The sequence below is a fragment of the Corvus moneduloides genome, chromosome 18 (assembly GCF_009650955.1).
Source record: "Corvus moneduloides isolate bCorMon1 chromosome 18, bCorMon1.pri, whole genome shotgun sequence".
Lineage (NCBI taxonomy): Eukaryota > Metazoa > Chordata > Aves > Passeriformes > Corvidae > Corvus > Corvus moneduloides.
The window spans coordinates 9,898,986-9,923,516 of record NC_045493.1 but is presented as its reverse complement, the minus strand read 5'-3'; the positions used below and the strand labels follow the sequence as shown (position 1 = coordinate 9,923,516).

General features: G+C 57.9%; 1 protein-coding gene across 2 annotated transcripts in view; it reads left to right on the top strand.

The window, feature by feature from the left end:
- The first annotated feature begins 2,206 nt into the window (after window positions 1-2,206).
- SEZ6L (seizure related 6 homolog like) overlaps window positions 2,207-24,531 on the top strand; it is a 35,793-nt gene continuing 13,468 nt past the window's right edge. Inside the window, exons 1-2 of one of the 2 annotated variants that reach the window (XM_032128063.1) lie at window positions 2,207-2,318; window positions 23,192-23,938. In XM_032128063.1, the coding sequence (XP_031983954.1) occupies window positions 2,249-2,318; window positions 23,192-23,938 (817 nt within the window). In that variant the 5' untranslated portion in view covers window positions 2,207-2,248. The remainder of the gene's footprint in view (window positions 2,319-23,191; window positions 23,939-24,531) is intronic. The other variant, XM_032128062.1, reaches the window with a different exon arrangement.

Here is a 24,531-nt window from a genome sequence, read left to right as displayed (position 1 = left end):
CCCTCAGCAACGCTGTTGGAGGGATGGGAGGGCCCCAGCACCGCTGTGAGACCCACAGGCAGGAGAAATTCCCAGCAGCAGGTCCCTTCCCCAGGTGTGATGCCCTGGAGTCACGGGGTGCAGTCTCGTGAGAGCTGGGCCCACCTGCACCCCCTAAACCTGGCTGAGCAGCTGAGGCCTGAGCCTCACCATTCCCTCTCCATCACTGACAACTTTTGCCACTTGGTGGGCATTTCTGCATCACAAATACAATGTTTGGTCTCTTTTCCTGCCTGTTTCCATGGCACTGCTGTTATTATCTGGCTATCTTAGGAGTTTACTACAATGCAGATGAGCACAATAAAAATCACTCAAGGAGAACTGCAAAATGAGAGCCAACTCTTATCTTTAGCACCGGCAGGTCGAGAGGGAAGCGGGGCTGGAGCCGAGGGGGAGCGGCGCAGGCTGTGCTCGCTGTGCCACAGAAAGCTTTGTTCGACCAAATTAAACCTCTGAGCAGGCGAGTCCCAATTGGGTACGAGAGTGACAGTGTTAAATAACACGCTGCACCTCTCGCTGCTTTCTCTCCCTTTCTTATTTTGTTCTTCTTGCGCCTGCTGCCCAACTGCTCCCAGCTGGCAGCGGCTCGGAGTGACACCGGGAATGCAAATGACCTGCCGCCCGCTCCCCGGCATCCCCGGGCTGCTGCCTCCGCTTCCAGCGGCGCCGGGGCAGGAAGGAGCTCAGCAGAGCCCGGCAGGGGAAAACGGCAGCAGGATCAGTCCCTGTGTTTGGACAGTTCCTTGACTCGGTGTGTTCTGCGCTGGCAGTGACACCGGAGTGTGATGGTTGTTGCTGAGGTAACGGGGTCGGTGTAATTGCTCTCGCAAAGGTAGCGGGGGCTTCTCAGATGGCAGCATCAACAAACTGTCTCTTTAGGGAAGAGGCCGGGCTCCGTCTCGTGCTGTTTGACACCGGTATTGTGCATTCGTGACATCGCTCTGGCTATTTGACTTGACAGGCAGAGCGGCCGGGAGGAGCAGGCGCTCTCACCGGGAGGTAAACATTTCAGGGCAGGATCTGGGGTTTCAAGAGAACGAAGCCTCCGTTTCTGTTCTTCTCAAAGTCAGTGTAGTTACACCGTGTGATCTACGGGCTCAGGAGGGGCCAGATGGGAGCCCTGGGCTCACTGCTCCTGCTGGTGGCCTGGGCAGGGGGACGGGCAGGGGGTTCCTGGGAGCCATCCAGGCCACGGTTCCTCTGCAGGCAAGGAAGCTGAGGAGTTCTGGGGCCAGGTCCTGAGCAGCGACCGTCTGTGTGCTGCTTCCTTTGTCACAGGACTGGGGGTACCCCAGTGCTCACCCATGGCCGCGGTGCCAGTCCCACGTTGCAGGGGGCCCTAAGCAGCACCCACAAACGGAGAGCTTTTGTATGCCCAGTGCCCCCACCCCACTGAGATCAGACGGGTCACAGCTGCAGCTTCCTCCAAGCCAGGCTTTGCTGGCGCCAGCAGCAGCACCAGAAACCCCGGAGCATCCCTGATCCCAAGGGAATCATGGGGCTGTATCAGCCTTTCCATAGCGCCTCTCCCCCGTTCACAGCCTGCTTTGGGGGAGCCAGAGCGGAAGGCAGTAGGGTACATCTGGGGTGGAGAAGGGAGTGAGAAGGGCTTGGAGAGCTGAGGGCGGCTTTGGGTGCAGGGGGTGGGTTGCTGAGCAGAGATGGGATGCTGAGAGGGGCTTTGGATGCTGTAGGGAGCTTGGGGGACAAGGAACAGTGACATGGGACAAGAGACTGGGCACGGGATGAGGGAGGGCCTGCTGTGGGATCACTGCCCAGGCTGGGGGCGGGGGGGGCACTGGGGACTCCCGGAGCGGGAGGGAGCCGAGGGAGACGGAAGAAACCACGGGCAACCGTGTGCCCGGAGCTGCTGCGGGAGCCGTCCCCGGGCTGGTCGGTGGGGCCGGGGCGAACGGGGGGGAGCTGCGGGGGGGGCCGGAGCGCTCGGCGCTGCGCGGGGGCCGGGGCGGCCGCCGGCGCCCTCCCCCGCCGCTCGCTCCGCGCCGCTCCGCGCTCCCCGCGCTCTCCGCTCCGGTCCGCCCTCAGCCGCGCCCCCGCGCCGCTCCGCTCCGCCGGCAGCGCCCGCCCCCGCCCGGCCCGGCCCCGCTCGGCGCGGAGCGGCTCGGATCGCATCGGCTCGGCCCCGCTCGGCTCGGCTCGGCTCGCCCAGCTCGCCCCGGCGCGGAGGCTCCGCCGCGCCCGCCGCAGGATGCCGGGGCCCCGCGGGCTCTGCCTGCTCGCCCTGCTGCTACTGGGCACCCCCGCGGCCCCGCGCCCAGGTAACCGGGGCGGAGCGGGGCGGAGCGGGCCGGCGCTGCGGGGCTCCCCGGGGCCCGCCGCCTCCCGGCTCCGGGGAGGGGGCACCGCCCGGCGCGGGGGGATGCAGCCGGGACCGGAGAGGGGGCGGTGGGAGCGGGAAGGGCTGCTGGAACCGGCCGTGCCGCTCCCGATCGGGGACCCCCTGCTTCTGCTGCTCGCCGGGCCGGGATCAAACTTCTGGCATTGCGGGGAAGCGCAACGGCACCGGGAGCGGCACCGGGAGCGGGGCCCGGCGGAACGCGGCGCTCAGCACCGCGGGGCGGACAGCTCCCGCCGCCCCGGAGCGCTCCGGGAGCCGCGTCCTCACCGGGAACCGAGCGCGAACGGGGCCGCGGCCTCCCGGGAGCCGTGCCGGACCCTCCGCCTCTCTCTCTCAGGGAGAGCAGTCCCCGGTGTCCCTAGCCCTTCGCGGGTCCCCGGTGTCCCTCCAGCCCCACTGCCAGGTCCCCGCTGGTGTTCCCGACCCACCGTCTCTGCCGGGGGGTGTCCGTGTGGGGGGGGGGGGGGTGTGTTTACCCAGGGGCTGCCTGTTCATTCCACGTGTCCCCCGTTTCCACGCAGACCCGCTCCCTCTCCCACTGCCGCGATGCCAGACCTAAGAATAGGCTCCGGGATGCGCTCGCGGGTGACTTGGCAAAGTCATTGCAAACTCGCGTGGGGCTCGGAGATGACTGAAGCGGTGCCTGTGCCCAGTCCCTCGGCACTGCTGGGATGCCAGGACGAGGCAGGCGGGCTCGGGTGTGCGTCCGGATGGGGTTACCAGTGTGGATTGTTCGGGGGGGAGAACGGGAGAGGCCGGTGTGTGCTGGCGCTGCAGTGTGCTCGGGGCCTGAGGCTGCCCTCCGGGGCTGGCAGGGTGTTGATGGCAAAGACAACCAGCTCCCGGTGTCGGGAGTGCTGTGCGGTGCTGTCTGTCTACTCCAGTCCCTGCTCTCGTGGTCAGATTGCGTTAAATGGTTTTGACTTTTCAGTCTTAAACCCGGCTCTCCAGACAGGGATTGTATTACAGAATCCATCCTTTCTGGGCAGCAGAACAGCAATGGATGGAGAGGGTGGCATTTCTCCCTCACCTGCACGGGTTTGTGGTCTGTGTACGTGTGGAGGAATCAGATGCGAGGTCCCTGCCAGTTCTGGCATCCTGTTCCAGCGTGGGGACACACAGAGAGGCACGTTCCTCTGGGGTGTTACACAAACGCTCTGGTCCAGGCTGCCGGTGCTCTATGTGAAAGCAGCGATGATCCTGGGCTCCCGGGGGGCCTGGGGGAGCTGGGAAGCAAATCCAGCAAGCACGGGCCCAGTGAGGGCTCTCGTCTCCCTCACTGCCTCGTGTGCTGAGGCAGGAGGGCTGCCCCAGTCCTGCTGGGAGCATCAGCAGGCAGTCCAGCTCCCGGGAACAGGATTTGGCACAATCTGCCATAAATCTCGTGGTGGAAGAACACAGCGTGCTGAACTCCTCTTTCCTTGGCAGAGAGAGGGAGCTGATAAATTGTTGACCCTTTACAAGGTTTGGTGAATTATTGCAGTAAAATCCCAACTCCTGCCTACGCAGCCTGGAGCCGGTGGCGACGTGGCAGCTCTGCCCATGCCTGGGGGGGAGGGGTCTTGCCCATCCGTGTGGAGGGGGACACAGCCAGGGGCCCAGAGCAGCAAATCCTGCTGTTCTCCATCTGGGTGGGGAGCAGGATCAGACCCTGCAGAGACAGATTGCTGTGCTCCATCTGCAGCTCTTTCAGTTCATGCGTCCAAGAAAAAACCATTTTCACATGATTTGCACCCATCGGGTGCTTGACTGGTGGCTCTGGGTGCTCTGCACTGGTGAAGCCATTTAGATCACCAGAGAGGAGGTGTGAAAGCCTCTCCTCTGCTCTCGGCATCCGCTCGCACCCACCCACCGGCGCAGAGCAGAGCAGGCAGCAGAGGCACGTCCCTGCACAGGGACCTGTGCCAGGAGGCTCCGGGCAGCCTGTGCCGGAGCAGTGGCATCCTGGGAACGTGGGCACCAACAGGGGCATTTATTTGTACCCTGGAATGATGCAGTGGGCAAACAGGGGGGGTGTGGGCAGCTGCGTGCAGAGAGGGCAGCGCTGCCTGTGCTGCCCATGCAGGCCCAGCCCCTGGCTCTGGGGATGGCAGGGGCACAGCTGAACACTTGGGCGATCCAGGATTTCTAAATATATTTGGGGCATCCACTACAGGCTGTGATGAGACCAGCAAACCCTGCCCGAGGCTGCAGTGCAAGGAGCAGAAATGCAGCTGCGGGTGCTGAGCTTCGGGCTCCTCTGCAGCCCCAAGGTTTGCGCCCTCCCTTCTCTTCTTCGAGGCGTGGGGGCACTCCCGGGGTGGCTGTCACAGCCCCACAGCAAGGACAGAGATCCCCCTGGCTCTGTGGTGAGCACGGCACCACGGGAGGCTGTTTCCAGAGGATCAGGTGTGTCCAGCAGGAAGGAAAACCGAGCGTGAACTCGGTGAGGGCTGCAACAAGTGCGTGGTGAGCTCTCGCGGCAGCACCCCGAGCAACGAGATAACAGCACAGAGCCAGGCTGCCGGCGCAGATAACGGGAATGGGGCTTGTCTGATGGACAGCTAACAAAGGCCATGGCAAATGGCTCCTCTTCCTTCTCTCCTCCTTGGCAGAAAGGATGAGGAGAGACTGGATCAGGAGTAAATGAAATTAGGGCTCTCTCAGCCCTCTGCTTCTCTGGTATTTTTTGCCATTATGAATATACAAAGATGCCATTTCAAGCACAGTTTCGTAGATGTCATGGTGTCGCAGACATTTCCTTCTGTACATTTTTAACTTCTCCTTCACTGAGGAATCTGGTACCAGGATTTAGGGCCGAGGAGCCAGGCTGCGCCGAGTCAGCTGAATGTGCTCCCTTGGCATCCAGAACGGCAGCAGAGATCTTGGAACAGCAAAGCATGTAAAAAGGGAAGCGTGTGAGCCATCCCTTGGAAGTCAGGTGGTGCTGAATTTGGAAGTTTAATGGATAGTAAGCCATGCATGAGGCAGAGGGGCGTCAGGGCATTGCTGGACAGGTAATGTGGGCATCAAAATGGGCTGGTGTGAGCATGGCCCATCCTGCCAACAGGCAGGGGTGTTCCCTGGGTATTCCAGGTCAGTGCTGAGCACTGGGGTGCTTTGTTATCCCATTTTGTACAGAGAGTTGTTTTTTAAATGAAATGGGCTTTGTCTGATTAAATAACACACAGCTCTTGATGTAGACTACAAGCAGCCTCAGAAATCCGTGTATTTTCTGTCCTCTGTCACTGCGATGAGCGCGGCTGCTTCCAGTGGGCTTTGGGAACAAAAAAACCGAAACCAGAGTAATCTTCTGTGAGCAATCCAAAAGTTATTTACTTGATGCGATTTTATTTTTCAAATATTTGAAAGTGGTTACTGAGCAGTAAAATAGGCTCCAAGGAAATCCTGTTACAAAACACAGGCTCTATTTTAATTAGCATGATGTGAGCGACACGGCTGGAACCGGGGCTGCCACCGAGTGCATCTTTCAGGAGCTCGGAGATGTCTGTAGGAAACACGGCATGAACACTGGCTTTCCAATTTTCCAGTCCATCAGGATGGATTTACACTCTTGTCAGGGGGATGAAATTGCCGGATTCGGCCGTGAGAGTTGTGTGTCTTTAACCACTTGGTTTGCCAGGCACAGGGTGCTCTGGAAGGTGGGGATGTGCCTGTCCCTGCTCTGGTCCCAGTCACAAGAGGGGCAGGAGGACACCTGCACCCCAAAAGCACCCAGCCCTCTGCCCCTGTCAGGGCTTGAGGGGGATCAACACCAGGATGAGCCACTGGGGACCAAGGGCAGCACCCAGCCATGCCCCTTCTGGTGGGGCAGAATGTGGGGCCAAAGCCAATGCTGTCAGCAGAAACCTCGGGGTGCGGCTGGTGCACTGCTGGCAGCGGGGAAGGGGACCTGCCATCCCTCAGCTGGTGAACCCCAAAGCAGAGGGCAAAGGGCAGAGTGAGGAAGGCTCGTGGGGCGACAGAGGGTTTGGCATCGCTCTGGCTCAGGCTGCTGCCCTTCAGCTGCTGCGTCCCACAGCTCTCCGGAGCCCTTCCCAAAAGGACCTGCTTCGTGAGATGGCTTTTCCTGCTGCTGCACAAGTGAGTGCTGCTGGATTGATGGGATGCAGGGAGCAGATCCACCCGGTGCAGGTGCCTCAGCTGCTTGCCCTGCAGCCCCGACGCAGTGTCAGGGAACTCAGGCTGCAGGAACCAGGAGGAAGGGAAGGAGAAGGGCTCTGCAGCAGGAGCCCTTCCTGCCGAGGTGCTCGGGGAGGGAAGGTGTCCTTCATTCCAGAGGACAGGCTGCCAGCTCCTGGCTGTCTGTCTCCTTTCACAGCTTGTTAACCGACAAGTTGTTAAGGATGTTCTTGCTCTGTCCCGTGGGGCCAGTCCTGCTCTATGCACATCCTGCTCTATCCACATCCTGCTCTACCCACGGATAAAAATACCTGCACAATGGAAACGGCAGCCAGAGAGAGGAGTGAGAATCTGCGAGAGGAGCAGCCCTGCAGACACCAAGGTCACTGAAGGAGGAGGAGGAGGAGGTGCTGCAGGTGTGTGTGGTGCAGCCCAGGGTGAGGCAGCTCAGCTCCTGCAGCTTGTGGGGATCCACGGGGAAGCAGAGATCCACCTGCAGTCCATGGAGTCCAGTGCTGGAGCAGGATCCTGGCAGGATTTGTGTATCCATGCAGAGAGGAGCCCACACTGGAGCAGGTTTGCTGGCAGGACTCATGACCCCATGGAAGGGATCCAGGCTGGAGCATTCTATTCCTGAAGGACTGACCCTGTGGAAGGGACTCTCACTGAAGTCCATGGAAGACTGCAGCCTGTGGGAAGGACTCAGTTTGGGAAGTTCACGGAGGAATGCCTCCTGTGGGAGTGATGGAGCGGCTTTGGTGGGCACCCAGCATCAACCCAGCACACCCACAGGGTCAGCTGTGCTGCTGGGAAGAGAGGGGGAACAAATGGACCTCTGCTGCTCAGCTCTGTTATGTCTCAGACTTCATCCATAAGGATTTCATAAATCAGAGGAGAACCATGGAGCTGGGTGGCTGGAGGAGCCAATGGGAGCCTGGCACTGAAGGGGCAAACCTGGGAGCAAGGGAGGCTCACCTTCCTTTCCGGAGAGGGACGTGCTGTGGGTTTCCAGCAGAGCCCGTGGCATTGGCTCAGAACCAAGTGCAAATGTTGGTTATCTCTGACTTGGATCTACATCCATGGTTCCTGTGGTTGGGGGATGCTTGGGCAGCCACAGTCAGTGCCAGGACCCCCAAATAACCAGGGGATGTCAGGGAGGAGCTTCCAGGAGCTGTAAAAGTGGAGGCTGTGGCTGGCAGGGAGCGTTCCTCTGGCACTTTTGAGAAGACACCATTCCTGCCCCAGTGTCTTTGTTGGATGGCACAGATGGGGATAAGGAGCCCTTTGAAGCGTGCTGCTGGGAGTTCGTGTCGCACTGCCACAGCTGCAGGAGCCGCACGGAGCTCTAAATCAGGGAGCCAGCCCCGTGTCCTGGTCCTGGGGAGCGAGCAGGGGCACCTGGATCCAGCCCCCCTGGGATGGGGACCCTTTGCTGCAGTGCTCTGCCCCGTGGTGGCTCAGGGCTGTGGGTACATGGAGGTAATGCTGTCCCCAGTCAGGGGGGGACGGTGTTCCCGGGGTGCTGTGGAGCTGATTTCCTCTCTGTTCCATCTTTTTGTTTGCTGGAGCTCCCGGCAGTGGTGCAGCTGCGGCTGGCCCGCTCCCAGAGTGCAGCCCCGACTCAGACATCTCTCTTTTATTCCTTTTTCCTCCTTTTCTTTTCTCTGGGAAGGGGCCAGAGCAGCAGCTGACCAGCCCCGAGCGCTGGCTGAGCCTGGAGCTTTCCTGATGCACAGCGAGGAGGCTCTGCCTGGATTCCCAGCTCTGCGTTGAGCTGAGAAAGGTCTGATTTGTCCAGACCTTTCTCCCTTTTCCTGGCCCGAGGAGCCTATGGACTGATTGCAGGAGGTGTTCAACCCCCAGAGAGCCCAGGAGGTCTGTGCCTGCTCCACAGGGGTGAGGACAAGGCGTTGGCACCTCAGGACAGATGGCTGCAGCAGGAAGGTGCAAGGAGACTTCATGGAAGCGCAATCCAAGCTGCTGGCAGTGCGGAGGGATCGGATGAGCAGCCTGGCCACTCAGCCCGGCTCCGAAGGCATCATTCCAAGTGCAAAGCTTTAGTCTAGGAAGGAAATTTGGTGCCAAATGCAAAGGCATCCAAAAAACTCGAGCATGACAGAAGGGATAACTGTGGGATGGATCCCAGAGCGGCGTCATCTGCTCGGCAAGGAGGATTCTCACGTCTCGGCCCGTCTCTCTGTCTTGCACACTGGGGGGAGGGGGGGGGATGTGCCAAAGCCAGGGGCTCAGGGGCCAGGAGCACCTCAGCGAGGGGACAAGAGTGGTCCCCAGGGCCTCCAGGGGACACTCAGTGATGTGCTCCAGCCCAAGGGCAAGGGAAGCGCTGCGGGGACCTGGCACTGCCGTGGGGGGCTGGGGCACAGCAGGCAGGAGTGACCAGGCATGGGAACAGCGTGGGGGAGTGAGGGAATGTTCTGGAAAGCGTTCATTGCGGGGCAATTTCAGAGCGAGTCGGAATGGCTGGGTATATTTAAAATTCAAGAGAGAATGTCCATCTGACGTTTTAGGGTGGATTAATGGAGCATGGCAACATTTAGTGGATGAGATGCTTCATCTCGGGTAGAGTGGTGGCTGGGGGACAGTACTGAGGACATCACTGCTGATGTCCCCTCTGCCACCCTGCATCTCTTCCATGATGATGGGGCTGCACAGGAACGGGGCTTGCATCTCCTGATGCTGATTTAAATGCAATTCCAGTAAAAAACCAGGCTATTCCTGACCGTCCTGAACTTCCATTTGCAAAGCTACCAAGTCCCTAAATTGACAGGCCACTCTGCTAAGAGCTCCCAGTGCTCCCAGTACACCAGCACATCCCCGCCCACCACAGGAGTCCTGCAGACGCAGCTTTGGCAAAGTCCTCTTGGACACATCCAACGCCATCCTTGGAGAGCTCAGACTATTCCCAGCACTGTCAGGGTTAATCAGTTCTGGTGCAAAGGGGTCAGATCCTGGAGCAACACTGCCCAAAGCAGCTACCCACTGCAAAGGCACCCCAAAATCTTCTGCCCCAAGGCCAGGAAAGGCTCCTTTTGCAGGGCACACAGCCCCCACCAGACAATGTGTCTGCCTTCACTCCTTATCCATCCACATTATCCACGCAGCAGTTTTTAAATTGCTGCTGGACACTATATTTACATAAATATGTGAGCCAATGAGGTCTAAAACCCTGGTGAGCCTTAAATGGTGAATTAGGTTTTTGGAAAGAGGATTTTATCAATTTACTGCGAGTGCAAATCAACGGAACAGAATTTACAAACCCGTCAAAAAGCGAGGTGACAGTTTGGAATTAATCCTCTGCCCCAGGCACAGGATGTACCTCCACAAACATCTCCCAGCATAAATATATTTGAGAAATAGTGGAGGAAAACGTAACTCCTAATGCCTGAGCACGCTGGCGGCGGCGGCAGCGGGAGATGAATGGAGTTAATGTCATCGGGAAGGTGCTGCCGCCTCCTGCTTTATTTTTATCCAAGACTCAGTGCCCAGCCTGCGCTGAGATATTGCAGTTTGTCTTTGTGCCAGAATTTCCCCCGAAGAAAATCTCCCCGATAATCGCTCTTCCTCATCTCTTTCTTTTTAGAAAAAAAGAGAATAATTTAATTCAGTTCCTCCGCACCCCTCACTGCTTGGAGCAGCCCCGGAAGGCTTCGTGTCCTGGGGGGGATGAGCACCTGTGTCCCCTCTGGGTTGGATGCGGCTAGGGCACGGATTTGGGGCAATAACTGGCACCCTTGGGGCCATTTGGGCGCTGATGGGTGTCAGGGATGCCCTCAGGTAGAGGAGGATGCTCCTGGTGCCCCCGTCCTCTCCTGGGGGAAGCCGAGCTCTCTGGCACCTGCTGGGCCCCGGCGCTGCTCCTTCCTTAAGGACCGAACACAAACCCGTGTCCAAACCCAGCGCAGCATCCTAAAGACACAGAGATTCCCAATTCCTGCTTCTCCTGGGCGCTCGGTGCACGGCTCCCACAGCAGGATCGGTGCAGTCGCCTGGCGAGGGACTGGGGCTGCTCTCCTGTCCCCTGAGGGGTTCAGAGCTGCCACGGAGATGAAATCAGTGAGGCAATAACAAGTAAAAGCCAAACTTCTCAAGCTTTCTAATCGCAACTAGAAAGGCTCCTTTTCAGCTTTTGTTTCCAGCTCACAGAGGAGCCCGTGGCTGCCAGCGGCGAGATGGCTGGCTTTGTTGTGGAGATGACTGTGAAGGACACAGGCTGTGTTCCCGTTTAGGAATGCATTGAGGCTTTCTTGGAATTCATTAGGAAAGGTAGGGAGGGAAGGGTGCAGCAAAACCAGAGCCCTTGTCGCTGCAGCCCGCTCCCCAGGGGGGAGAGCTTTTCAGTTTTTCCACTGCAAAACATCTAAATTCGGAATTACAACATCTAAATTCAAAAGCGGTTCCGTTTCTCTCTCCAGCGGGGCTCATCTGCAGCCTGCCGGGAAGGGGAAGGTGCCCGCCCCGCAGTTGTTCCCCAGCATCGCCGGGCTGTGGTCCCAGCAGGACCCCCACATCTCCCTCGCACCCATCTCATGTACCCAGAACAGCTCTGCATGGAATCCTGGAATGGTTTGGGTTGGAAGGCACCTTAAAGCCCATTTTTTTCCACCCCTGGCCATGGGCAGGGACACCTTCCACTATCCCAGGGTGCTCCTAGCCCCGTCCAACCCGGCGGGACCCAGGAGCGGCCACAGCCTCACCAGCCTCCCAGGGAACAATTCCTTCCCAAATCCCATCCATCCCTGCCCTCTGGCAGTGGGAAGCCGTTTCCCTGTGTCCTGTCACTCCATCCCTTGTCCCAAGTCCCTCTCCAGCTCTCCTGGAGCCCCTTTAGGTACTGAAAGGGGCTCTGAGGTCTCCTTGGAGCCTTCTCTTGTCCAGGTGAACACCCCCAGCTCTGGCATGCACTGTCGGGATGCGGCACAGGGCGACTGTGACTCATTGTCCTCACGGGCACATTGTCACCCAAGGGCACAAACTGAATTGAGTCACACAAACATCATCTCCATCAGTGGCTCAGGTATCCGCTCAAGCTTCCATGGGGGCGGGCTGGATTTTTCCACATTTCCACTCGGCGTGCACCGACCTGGCCTCAGGAGCAAAGTCTTGCTTAAATTATGCAGCGTTACATCTCGGATCCAAACACGAAGCCTGAGCAAGCAGCGGGGGCAGGAGCCTGCCCAGAGTCAGAGTCACATCAAACAGGAGGTCAGCTCTGAAAATTCCTCCCTCAGTCCCCCAGCACCATCCCCAGCTACGGCCCAGAGCTTTCTATTGCAGAAAATGTGTTACGAGTTTATGTTGACCTCCTGCTGCTCCCCCTGCTCCCAGGAAATCAGCTGGTGTGTTTATCCTGAGCCAATAGTGCCAGCCTGGGGCCTCCTGCCTCCATCCAGCTGCTGCTCCAGGCTCTGCTGCCCCTCTGGGGTCCCTGCCAAGCACCCGGGGCAGGATGCGACCGTCCCTACAGGGCGATTCCAGGGAGGTGCTGAAGCTCGGGGTGGTTTGCCAGAGGCAGGTGGTGGCACAGCCCAGGAGCCCTTCAGCCCGATCCCTGAGCGTTCAGCATCGTGTGTCAGAAAGGCAGTGCTTAAACCCAGATTTATGTCTGGGATGTGCCTGTTTTAATCACACTACACCGCTATCAAAAGGACATTAAAAATTACGATTACCCTCCAGGAACATAAACAATGGCAGCAGTGACAAACCCCTTATCCCAGGCGGGTGACACACGGCTTGGTGTAATTGGCCCATTCATTACCTGCTGGGCAGAAGAGCCAGGTCCTTTCTCTCCGTGTTTCCCCATCACCAGGGTGGGTCAAAAATCACATCAGCAGGAAACGTGCCCAGCCGGCAGCGGCAGGAGAGCAAAGAGCTGCCCAGGAGAGTAAAGAGCTGCCCGTGAGAAAGTGCAGTGCTCTGCTCCTCAAAGCACCCTCCTGAGGCAGAGCTGGGGATTCAGAGCAGCCTCCAGGGGTGGGATTCAAGGGCTTTCTCTAAACTCAACCCAGCTGTGGTTCATGAACAGCCAGCCCATCACTTCCATTCCGATTTTGATGTTCAGGGAATTTTTGGAAGTAGAGGAAGGTGACATTGCCTAGTGCCTTTCCATCAGCATCCTTGGAGCTGTTCCCAAGGTGAAGATGGTGGCAGCAATGCCCCATGGGCACAGGGGAAGGTGACATGTCCCCACCAGGGCAGGTGACACAGGTGGGACATTGCAGAGCAGGTCTCTCTGCTGGCCACCGAGTCCTCTTTGCTTGTTTATGATATGCTTTTAGCCTTCTGTTCCTCAATTTTGGGGAATCCAGGGATTTCATGGGTGCTGCACTGGGCGCAAAGAGGGGCCTGGGTGTCCCACAGCCTGTCAGAATCATTAGCTGGGCACAGCAGCCCTTGGCAAAGCGTTGTCCTCTCTGTTCCCAGTGTTCTCGCACCCCCCCAAAGCCTATCATTATCCTTTCTGATAGAATTCAGATCAATCAAACAGAATAATAGAGCAGAGGTCAAGGAAGGCTGTTCCTTCCCCGGGGAACAAGGGGCTGCTTTCATCAGAAGTACCAGGGAGCCGGTTTAATTGTTCTAAATCGGAGAAATTATGAACGTGCCTGATAATTGTGTGTCCTGCACTGGAGAGGGAGGAGAGCTTTTGGATGGGAGCTCCCACCATGCGTGGAGCAGCATAAATCAGCTTTTAATGGTGCCACCCATGCTGGACTGGGAGGAAACTCTGCCCTGTGCCTGCCCAGCTGGTGCCCACATGAATGTGGAGGGATGCAGATGGATGGGGAAGGATGCACAGGGATGTGGAGGGATGCAGGGGGATGTGGAGGTGGCTGGAGCAGGGGACCCAGCGGGGCTGGGCACTGCACCCAGCCCCAGGAGCGAAGCTGCTGCTCACCATGCAGGAGGACCCTGCTTCTCTCCTGACATTCTGAGGGCTAATGAAAATATATTTGCTATCTGTATTAATTAAAATAAAGCGCAGCAGCTCGTCATGAGGCTCCGTGGGAGAAGCTGTACATGGGTTATCATCATCCAGCACAGCATCGTGCGGCGATGGAATTAGTTCTGCCAGGCCATCTTTAAAACACAAATCACTGATGGCTGATAGAGCTGACAATTAGTTATATAAAAACCCGTGTCACTGGGAATGAGGTGAGCGTTGAGAAACACCAGCAGCAGCCCAGGGATGGGCCCAGGGTGGGCTGGGTGGTCTCAGGGGCAGGGACATGAAGGGGGGTGAAGGCTGTGCCAGCCCCAAACTGCTGCTCTGCCCCCCAGAACGGCTCTAGTTTTAGTGAGAAAAAATTTTTTAAGAAGTTAAGAATTGATTTTCAGCCACATCTTGTTTGGGAAGAAGTTCCTTTCTGAAGGAGTGAGCTAGTGCAGGGGCACATCTGAGGGCTGAACACGGGGACATGCTGGGGGCTGCAATTCCCACATGGAGCTGCTGGCAGGATGTGCCAGTGGAGCTGCTCTGCTGCCACCCCCAAATTGGCCTGACATAATGCAGCAATGAAATGCAGGTTATTGCTTTTTTAGGAGGAAAAACCAAGGAATGGAGGGGGTGACAACCTTCACCAAGGCCAGGCTGGATGGGGCTTGGAGCAACCTGGTCTGTGGAAGGTGTCCCTGCCCATGGTATGGGGTGGAACTGGACGGATTTAAGGTCCCTCCAACCCAAACCATTCTGGACTCTGTGGTTGTCTGATCACATCTGGCACTACTCCAGGCTGTGGAAGAGCATTTGGGAGCCCAGTGTGCCCCATCTCTCAGCCATCCTGGGCAGTTCTGAGCCATGCCAGGTCCCGCGGGGCCAGCAGCAGGAATGGGAACGGGAACGGGGCACTGTGCCCCAGTTCCTGCCAGCCTCAGTGCACAGCCCGTGCCTGTGATCGATGGGGGCCAATAACTGTAATAACCACAGCCATCAGTAACCCTCCCTTTCCCTGCCTTCCCGATTGCCAGCAGCGGGGCCCTTCCCGAGCTGTCAGGAATCATTAGGCACCGGAGCTGCATCATTTCAGAGCAGGCAACAGGGTCTTTTCAAGGGCACCAGGCAGCACCAGGCAGCCCTGGTTCCTGCACGGTTCCTACACGGCCTCAGTGAGGGGAGAGAATGCAAAGAAAATCATTGCCTGGGAAAAAAGGATTCTCCCTGCAAACTGATCCCAACGCCTGTCCCGACACGTTGTTCGTGCAGGCAGAGCTGAGACTCCCCCAGGAACGAGAAATGAACAGGGGCTGGGAGGTGCAGGGGACTGAAGCACAGCCTGGGGCATGGGGAATGCCCAGATTGTCCCCTTCCCTCATCCTGAGCAGCTCCAGCTCTGCTGCCTGCACGGTGTGATCCCGGGGGCTGCATCCCCATGGTGGGAACAGCCCGGAGGAGTCCATGGGGAGAGCAGAAATCACCGTGTGTGCCCTGTGCCAGCTGTCACCTGTGCCACCCTCATTGCTCTGAGGCACCTCTGCACCTTGGGAAGGCGGGCAGGACCTGATGGGCTTCAAATCCTGCCTTGAGATGCCCCAGGGCAGCTTTTGGGACACGCCAAAAAAACCCCAAAATCTTTTGGGGTATCCCTGGACAAACCCAGGGAGGAGAGCAGCCATGGGCAGCAGTGCTGAGGCCACGTCCTGCCCTGCTGCCAAGGGGGACGAGTGACACCCCCGAGGTGCTGCCAGTCCCTGCTCCTCTCTCTGAGTCTGGACTGGAGCCATGCTGTGATTCCTGTTACATCCTGTGAAAGAAATATAAAGAGCTGCCAAACAGATTTAGCAGAGGCAGCTCAGCTCTCCCCCAGCCGCTGCAGGGGCTGTGCTGGGAGCTCAGGCAGGAGCCGAATCCTGCGGCTGCTCCAGCCAGGGAGAGCTGGGCTGTGATGCTGCTCTGCTCACCTGCACCTCCAGCATCACGTTGTCACCTCAGATTTCCAGTGCTGGAGTGGAAATCAAATCAAACCAAGCTGCAGACAGGTGGAACAGCAGAGGAGGTTGTGGACAGTCACATATTCCGTGGATGTGACCGCCTGGGAGTGAGCCCGTCAGTGATTTGTGGCCAGACACAGGAACAGTCCGCTGTTGTCATCAGACTGAACTTTGTCTCTCCAGATGTTTTAGGGCTGTGTCTCCAGAAAGTGTTTCCCAGTGCCCCCAGGAGCAGGGATTTTGGCTGAACCCACTCCTGCATCCTTCCTGGGGATCACGCAAGAGGCAGTGCCAGGGCAGAGCACCCCAGTCAAGCCCTTGGCTGGTGCAGCACTGGCACTGAGAGGCGCTGGCATGGCAGGGACACAGCTGAGCAGAGCCAGCCAGGCAGGACACCCAGGAGTGCCCAGGAGCCCCCAGGATCTCCCACGGCATCACAGCAGGAGCTGCTCTCACAGGGCTGAGCTGCTCCCAAAGAGTTAATCCCAGCACTCACTTCTCCAGATCTGCTCCGCTGCATCTTAACAGTGATGGGAGATTAATTATTTTAGCTGCAGAGAGCTGACTAGAACGGGGTTTTGTAGCTAAATATACTCTCTCTTTAGGAACCCATTTAATTTTATGCCCTGATGTAGACGGCTGGGCTGGATGATTGGTGAAGAAAGAAGGAGCTTCTCTTCCCCCTCTTCAATTTGTAGCCTGAAAAGCTGCCAAAACACTCAATTTCCTCTCCCCAGGTAGGCCCTGAGGAGTGAACATCCGAGCTGGAGAGCCTGGGAGAGGCACAGGAGGGATCTTCCTCCGCTCCTTCATCCCTCTGGCTGCCCCATCCCTGGAAGTGTCCAAGGCTAGGTTGGACAGGGCTTGGAGCAACCTGGGCTAGTGGAAGGTGTCCCTGCCCACGGCAAGGGTAGCACTGGATGATCTTTAAAGTTCTTTCCTAATGAACTTCCAAAGGAAACGAATTCCCCTTGAACCCAGCCTGTTAATTCCTTTCAGCTGGGTCTGTCTGCCTGTGACAAGGCACAGATATGCTTTTCTTATGTTTGATATCATAAAACCCCATGATAAACTCAAATTATTACCTGCGTCAAAGTTCCTCTCTCTCTAATGGCTTTGCTCTCCTGTTCCCTGGTCCCTACCAGTCCGGAATATCAGGATAATTCCTGCCCCCAGGAGCTGGGAATGCAGTGGGATCCAGCTGGGACCAGTCAGCACGGGACAGGTCGTGTCACTGCCATGCTGCAAATCTCTTGATTCCTCCATAAATTGGATGAGCCTCTTTAATTCCTCTTCCTCGTTAGCTGCTGCTGCTGCTGCTGCTCCTCCCACATGCCTTCGGGAAGGAGCTAGGCAATTCCCAGCATGAGCTGGGCTCATCCCTGGGGATTTGGGCTGTGCTGGGAGTGACGCTGCAGTGAGAGGGCTGGGGACACACGGGCTGTGGAGCCAGGGCACCGTGGGCAGGTGCCCCAAAGCCACAGGTGCCCGTGCGTGGCCAGAACAGATGCCGGGGAGTCAAAGTCTCATTGATTCCAGCTCCATGAAGCAGCAGTGGGGAGGAAAATCCATTTTCCTCCTAGCTTGGAGAAGTGTGTAATTTGCCGGCATCTGCCAGGCCTGTGTGGATCGTTACAGCAGTTACAGCTCCTCCCAAGCACAGGGAGAAGGGGGAGAGGTTTGCGAGTTTAATTCCCTCATTCCTTGTGGTGTCCCTGCTCCCGAGCCGAGCGAGCCAGGCACAGGCAGCGTGGATTCTCCAGTCAGGCACAAACAGGATCGATTTGCCACTAAATCAGGTTTTCAGGAGTGTTTTGCTGTTGGAATCTTGCCCCCACCTGCAGCAGTGGAGCCTGAACCTCCTGCTCCCACCCAGACCAGGAACCTCCTCGCCCATGGCCAGTTCGGGGGGATTCCCCCCTGTCTCAGCCCAGGGCTGGGACCAAGTGTGGGTGTGGGTGTCTGGTGCCCCCAGGACCATGTCCCAGCCCCGTGTCCCCTGCCAGCACAGCAGGTCCCTGAGCCCCTTGGTACAGGCAGCAGGAGCCAGTGAAATCCCTCCCTTCCATCCCCGGAAGTGCCCAAGGCCGGGTTGGATGGGGCTTGGAGCGAGTTTAGCGGAAGCTGTCCCTGCCCATGGCATGGGGGGTGGATGAGGTGATGTTTAAGGTTCCTTGCAGCTCAAACCATTCCAGGATTCGATGATTCCACGATTCTCTGCTCTCTGCCCTTCCCAGCAGAGGTGAGGTTGCCGCTGGGCATGGGAGCTGGGTGGGCAGCGGGAGCAGAGCCTGGTCCTTCCCGGCCACGGCTCCTCGGGCTGGGCACCACTGCCAGCATCCTCACCCAGTAATGAGGGGTTTCCATGGCAACCTTATTTGAGCATCTCGAGTGACACAGATGTAAATTTTAAAATGAAATATTCAGACCACAGTCCTGTGAGCATAAATAAACCCCTGCACACGGGCAATTGAACAGCATTTTAAAGCAGCTCCGAAACTCCCCAGGGCCAGCGGAGTCTCTGTGGCATCGGGAAATTCATGGGAATGGAAAGAAAAGCGTCCTGACCCCTTCCTGCCCCAGGAATCCCAGCACCCAGCTGTATCCCAGCCTGATCCAGAGCGGCATCAAATCAACGAGGTGTGGGTCACACCTGCCCTGCAGAGGATGCGGCGCACAGGGACAGCCCAGGAGGGACAGCCAGGTGCCCCCTGGAATGGGAGGAAAACCGCTCCAAACTTTCTTGGCCTCTGCTGCACGGTCTTCCTGAGCAAAAGCTGGGCATCTTTTTTCTTCTGGATCATCTCCTATAAATTGCTCTTTGGAACAGACCAGGTTTTCCCGTTGCACAGGACAGACCAGAGTCTGGAGGCTCCCAGCATTTCCAGACTGTCGCCAGCACTGGGCAAGACCCAGGGACGGGCACTGCTCCTTCACCCTTGTGCCACAGAGGAGAACGGCTCTCTGTTTTCTCCGACTGCGATGGGAATGTTTGGCTGAAATCCCTCCACAGCCCTCCCGTCCCTGCCTCACCTTTCCCAGGAAAGCGGCGCTGAAACTCCCGGTGCCGCGGGCAGCCCCAGCTCCGGCTGCGCTTCCCGGAGCTCCCACGGGGATGACTCAGCCGGATCGGATTGCTACGGTTTTATTTGCTTAGAGGGGGAGCTGACAGGATGCTCTTGAGGAAAACTTTTTTTTCTTTCCTGTTGGAAAAACTTAATCGGCTGAAATTGTAACTGCAGGAAAACCTGGGATTCACATCTCCTGCCTTAAAGGCTGCATCCGCCTGCGGGGACATTTGGAGAATGAAAGATTGTTTCAATTAAGGTTTTTCTGCTCTTCAAGATTCAAGGCCAAAAGCTTTTAAAATCTTAAACCAAACCAATCACAGCCAAGTGTTTTGATGGATACAACCTGCTTTTTCTCAGATCCTCCTTCCCACTCAAACCCTCTGTTTTCCTCCCTGAGGGTGAAATGTGTGTTGCATGCCCTGGAGGTTGGTGTGGGAAGAGGTGGGAGAGCAGGAGGTGCCCAGGGTGCCCCTTCCCACCCTGGTGATCCAGGGTTACACCAGGACCTGGCCTCGACATCCCTGCTTTATCCAAGATCTGGATCAGCTCTGGATGAACTCATCCCCAGCAGGAGTGATCCCGTTCCTCCCAGAGCGGCTTCTGCCAACCCTCCTGCACCGACCGTGTGGGAATGGGCGACTCCAGGATCTCTGACTGCGTGCAGAGGGTGCTGGGCAGTGCAGGATCAATCCCAGCTCTCCATGAGGGCTTGGATGAGATGCTGGCAGCAGCTCTGGGCAGGAGTAGCACAGCCCAGCACCCATGAACCCTCCTGAGCCCATCACACAGGCAGAGCTGAATACCACCATTAATAGTGCCTGGATCAGCTTTATTCATTTCTGTTACAATCAGATCCTAAACCCTTCCAGAGAGTGATTCCTGAGCTGGAGCGATCCAGCTGCCCTCCCTGGAGCGAGTGCTCACGGCGATACCATCGGCATTAGTAATGGGAGCCGGGATATGGCTACTCCTGCTCCAGCTCTTTCAGGAGCACAGCAGCAAAACGAGGCCTTTGTGGTTATTCCAGCATCCTTTTATCAGGCATTTGCAGCTCCCTAATTCCTCTAAGCCCCTCTGGCTGAGGTATCTCGGCAATCAGGTTTTGCCCGTGCTCTCCAGCCGCAGCACCTCTGGAGCAGCACACGCGCCTTGGCCACGGCTGCCCACGGGACACGGGCCTGGCTGGGGGTGCCGGGGACCCTCTCACAAGGGGATGAAGCTTTGGGGCTGGGGAGGATGGGTTTGATGCTGCCCGGGTGGGCGGGTGCTTGGTGCCCTGCCAACACCCAGTGCTGCGTCTGGGTGAGAGGAGATGCTCCAGGAGCTCCTGCCCTGCCACTCCTCCTGTCCTGCTGCCTCTCCAGAGCCTGGTGCCACCACCCCAGCCCAGGGACGGGGCTGTGCCCCGCTGGCAGCTCCCACACGCAGCCCAGGCTCGGCACTGGCGCTTCCTCCTTGGCTAAGTATAAACCGCGGGGGCTGAGGCTGGTTGCAGACATCCTCCCCGGAGCCCAGCTTCCTGCGCGGTGTTTGCACACAGCCGGCACCAGGCACAGCCCAGAATAGACCTGCAGACGAGCTGTCGTTCTGCGTGAAGGTCGCTTTGTGCTCCAAAGTGTCCCGGCCGTGCCTGGCCCGTGCCGCAGGAGCAGCCGCTGTGCCCACGCTGCCGCGCAGAGCACGGAGCCCCCGGTGCCAAGCTCGGGAGTAGCAAGGGCGGCAGGGCCACCGCGGAGGTTTCCATGGATTTGGAGAAGGCTCTCCAGTGCCGAACCGCCTGCGGAGAGCTCCTGATCGAGATACAAGATAAACCCCTTGTTCATCTCAATAGCGTTTATTTCCTCCAGAGCTGCTTTAGCAGATTAGATCAAGGTCAAACGTGACCGTTTCTCTTCCAGCAGCTCTGAATGGATCACTTGTGCGGAGCAGGATGGGTTTCAGCAGCTGGGGAGGGTCCTGCTCTGCCGGCCCTGGCCCCAGCCCAGCCCCCTATGGGTCCATGATCGCCCCATGGGCCTTGGAGGTGGCAGAATGGCTGTTGGAATTCAGATCAGTGTGGAAAGGATCTTTCCAAAGCCCACCCTGGAAACCCACTTCAGTCCTTCCTTAAGGATGAGGATACTCGGTTCTGCTTCCCAAGATGGGCTCCAGGCAGGAATGAGTGGGCAGGGGGCTACACTGGGGCTGTGGGGGCAACACCGGGGTCCATGGGGAGGGAGCAGGGTCTGGCAGCCCAGGGAGGTGCTGGAGCACAGCTCGGGTTTGGGGGCGGTGATCAGTCAGGAGCTGAGATCGACAACCAATTCTCTTTCTGATAACGAGGAATAAGCCCTTATTGATCCCCGATGCTGGGGCCATGTGCCTCCCCCTCCCCTGCTCCAGCCTGGCTGTGTTCCGCCCTCTCCCGCTCCCCTGGAATGTGCATTTGCCCTTTACAAACTGCGGCGTGTTTAGTGTCTCATTAAGGAGTCGCTTTACAGAGTGTTTTATTTCATGCTTTGTTAAGGACAGAATCAAGTAAATGCATCCTGGCAAAGGATCTAATAAGGAATTAGTCAGCTTTCCGAAAGCAGAAAATATGGTTTAAAGGCACAATCCATTAAGAATTAGGGTTCACATGACAAATAACCCGGGGATCCTGGGTTGGTGGTTTTGGGAACACATCAGGTTTAATCCTTGGCTGTCCTGCTGTGAGCCGGTGTCCCAGCATGTCCCAGTGTGTCCCAGTGTGTCCCAGCGTGCCCCAGCATGTCCCAGAGTATCCCAGAGTGTCCCAGCATGTCCCACTGGCCAGTGAGCCCCCTCCCCTCCCAGGCCTGCGCTGCCTCCCCTCTGTCCGAGAGCCCCATCTTCTCCTGTCATGGACAAAACCTTTTGCTGCAGATCCCTAAAACTGTCACCTGGGCCATGGGAGAGCAACCACCGACTGCTCATCCCGGGCTTGGGATGTGAGAGGACGAGAAGAGCCCACGAGAGCCCTGCAAAATTTCTCAGGGAAGGAGAGCTGCCACTGGCATGGCCTTGGGGATGTTTCCCCCCAACAGCCCATGGCAGGGTGCCCATGGAGGCCAGGATCAGCCCAGGGTGGGATGGAGAAGGAAGCAGAGACATCGAAAAACAAGCAGAGGGTGTGGAAGCTCCCTGTCTGCTCCCCTAGAAGTGTGGGGACATCGAGGCACCCAACCTTCCTGGGGGGAGATTATTCAGAGCCGACACAAGCTGGTGTTTGCAGATGATGTGTGTGAAACGTCTCCTAATGTGCTCAGGGAATCGGTGATGGATTTGCTGAACCACTTGCTAATTAAGGAATTAATGCTTTAACTTGTGGGAAACATCAGGAGAGGCCAGGAAGCCCTCGGGGGCCGGGACAGGTTTGCTGGTGGTTGCAGCAGGGTGGTTGCAGCAGGGTGCAGTGGCTTGGGGCAGGCACAGCTCTGTCCCCGGCTATCCCAGGGGTAAAGGACCAGCCCAGGCACCAGGAGTGTCCAAGGACTCTCCTGGACCAAGGAGCAGTGCAAGGGACTGCCAGAGTTTTGCAGCTCCATCCTTCAGGCTAATTCACAAGCCTTTGCCCGTTGTGTTCCTTATCTTTGGTTCTTGCCAGAAACTGCTTCTATTTTCCAGAAGATGGAGCAAAGCCAGTTTTCAGTGCTGCTCGGTCCCTCTGCATGGGCTGCTCGTGCCATCCCTCAGCTCCCCTAGCCAGTGTCACCCAGCAGTGTCCCTGTGTTTCAGGATTCACATCCAAAAGCTCCTTTTTTTTTCCTTTCCCGCTTTTGATTCCAGTCCGACCATAATGAGCAGAATTTGAAACAGAAATCATCAAGTTAAATGTGACCCAAGAGTTGTGCTTTTGTTTAAAGCACCCGTACAACCGAGGTGAGCTGAGGTTTATCAGGAATCTGCTTGGGAAGGAAACCTGGACTGCTGCTCCAGCCCCCATCCCATGGGGAGCTGGTACCGTGGTGGACACACATCCTGGCTGCCACCACGGGCACGTCACAGCAGCTCGAGCTGCTTTAGGGGTCAGTCAGTGCCTTCGTATGCAGCCACAAAGGGGAGCACGAACCCGGGCAGCCCCAAGCCAGCAGTGGGGCTGGGGGCTTGCAGACCCACCATGCCCACACAGGGACAGGGACCCTGCATTCTGGGGGCTCCAAACCCTCCCAGGGGAGCTGAGGGGGCTGGAATTATGGTCTTTAAGTACCGTGCATTAAGCGCTTTCCCTGGCAACTGCTGTTTCCATGGAAAGCGTTGACTCTCGGGCTCTTGGAGCTCTTTGAGGCATCTCACAGAGCTCACGGCGAATTCCAGCCCATGGATCACAGCCCGGTCACCTCGGGGTGCTGGATAAATCTGTATTTATGCAATTACCCCCCTGGCCAGAGCGGTGCTGGGCAGCTTTGGTCACTCGCTCTTTCCTGCCATCCCTGTTCCCAACAAATGTTGGGTTGGGTTTGCCCAACACGACGGTGCCTGAGGGGGCTCTGCCAAGGCGGGTGTGTTGTGCTGTGGGGGCCGGTTGTTCCTTCTTCGGGAAGTGGTGGGTGTTCCTTCAGCCACAGCTTCCTGGGGGCTGATTTCACGCCAGCAGCACAGCTCTAATTTCATGCCCAGCTTTGCCCAAATCCCACTTTTCCCTGTTTTTTTTCAGACAGCGGATCGGGGGCAGCGCTGGTGCCGGCCAGCCCGGACCCTCTCACTGCAGATGAGCCGGTGGAGAAGACGGGCGGTGGGGCTGCAGAGCTCGGGCACAGCACGGGTTTGACTGGTGGCGCTGAGGATTTTGGGCATGTTGTGGGCTCAGACCCTGGAGCCGGGCAGCTGGGGCAGGGCACTGCCCTCAACCTGCTGCCAGCCCCGGAGGACGCTGCCGCGCCGGCGGAGGAGACCACGCAGCTGCTGCAGAGCCACGTCCTGCCTATGGCCACCGCTGCCCCCAGACCCGATGCCAGACAAACTTCCCCTGTTAAGAAAAAGCCACCAACTCTAAAGCAAGTAAATACAGGAAGGAAGCACCCAAGGCTGAAGCCCACCCTGGCAGGGCCCCCCGGAGCTGCCTCTCCAGCCAGCCCACGGAGCTCCAGGCTCCCCACGGCCACCCCGGAGCTGCGGGTGCCAGCAGAGGACACGGAGCGGAGCCCCCCCGAGCTTCCCTGGGGGGACCAGACGACCACCAGCCGCCCCACGGTGCAGATGTCCCCTTCCACGCTGTCCCCAGCGCTCCCTGACAGCACGGGGGATGCCGGAGAGGCTCCGACCACGGCTCCCGCTGGCGCTGCCGTTATCCCAACAAACAGCGCGGACAGGGACGCGCACGGCTCCGCGTCGGAGGAGAGCCAGGAAACCACCACGTCCACCATCGTCACCACCACCGTCACAACCACGGAGCCCACCCCGGGTGAGCTGAGCTGAGCACGGGGCTATGGCACTGGTGGGGAGCATGTCTGGGTTTAGGCAGCCCCCCAAAATCAGGTCACCACCCAGGTTTGGGGGCTGCCTAAAATCTTCTGCTCTGCGTGCACTTCATGGTTGGAGGGATGAAATATTTCTCCAATGAGGAAAGGTTGGGAGAGGTGGGAGAAGATTCCAGGGAGAGCTTAGAGAGCCCCTTCCAGTTCCTAAAGGGGCTTCAAGAGAGCTCAAAAGGGACTTGGGACAAGGGCCTGGAGTGACGGGACAAGGGGAAATGGTTTCCCAGTGCCAGAGAGCAGGGTTAGATGGGATATTGGGAAGAAATTCTTCCCTATGAGGGTGGGGAGGCCCTGGCACAGGATGCTCAGAGAAGCTGTGGCTGCCCCTGGATCCCCAGAAGTGTCCAAGGCCAGGTTGGATGGGGCTTGGAGCAACCTGGGCTAGTGGAAGGTGTCCCTGCCCATGGCAGGGGGTGGAAAAAAACGGGCTTTAATTTCCCTTCCCACCCAAACCACTCTGGGATTCTGTGATTCCATGGGGTCACCGATGGAGCAGGGATTGGGATGCTGGGTTTTGGGG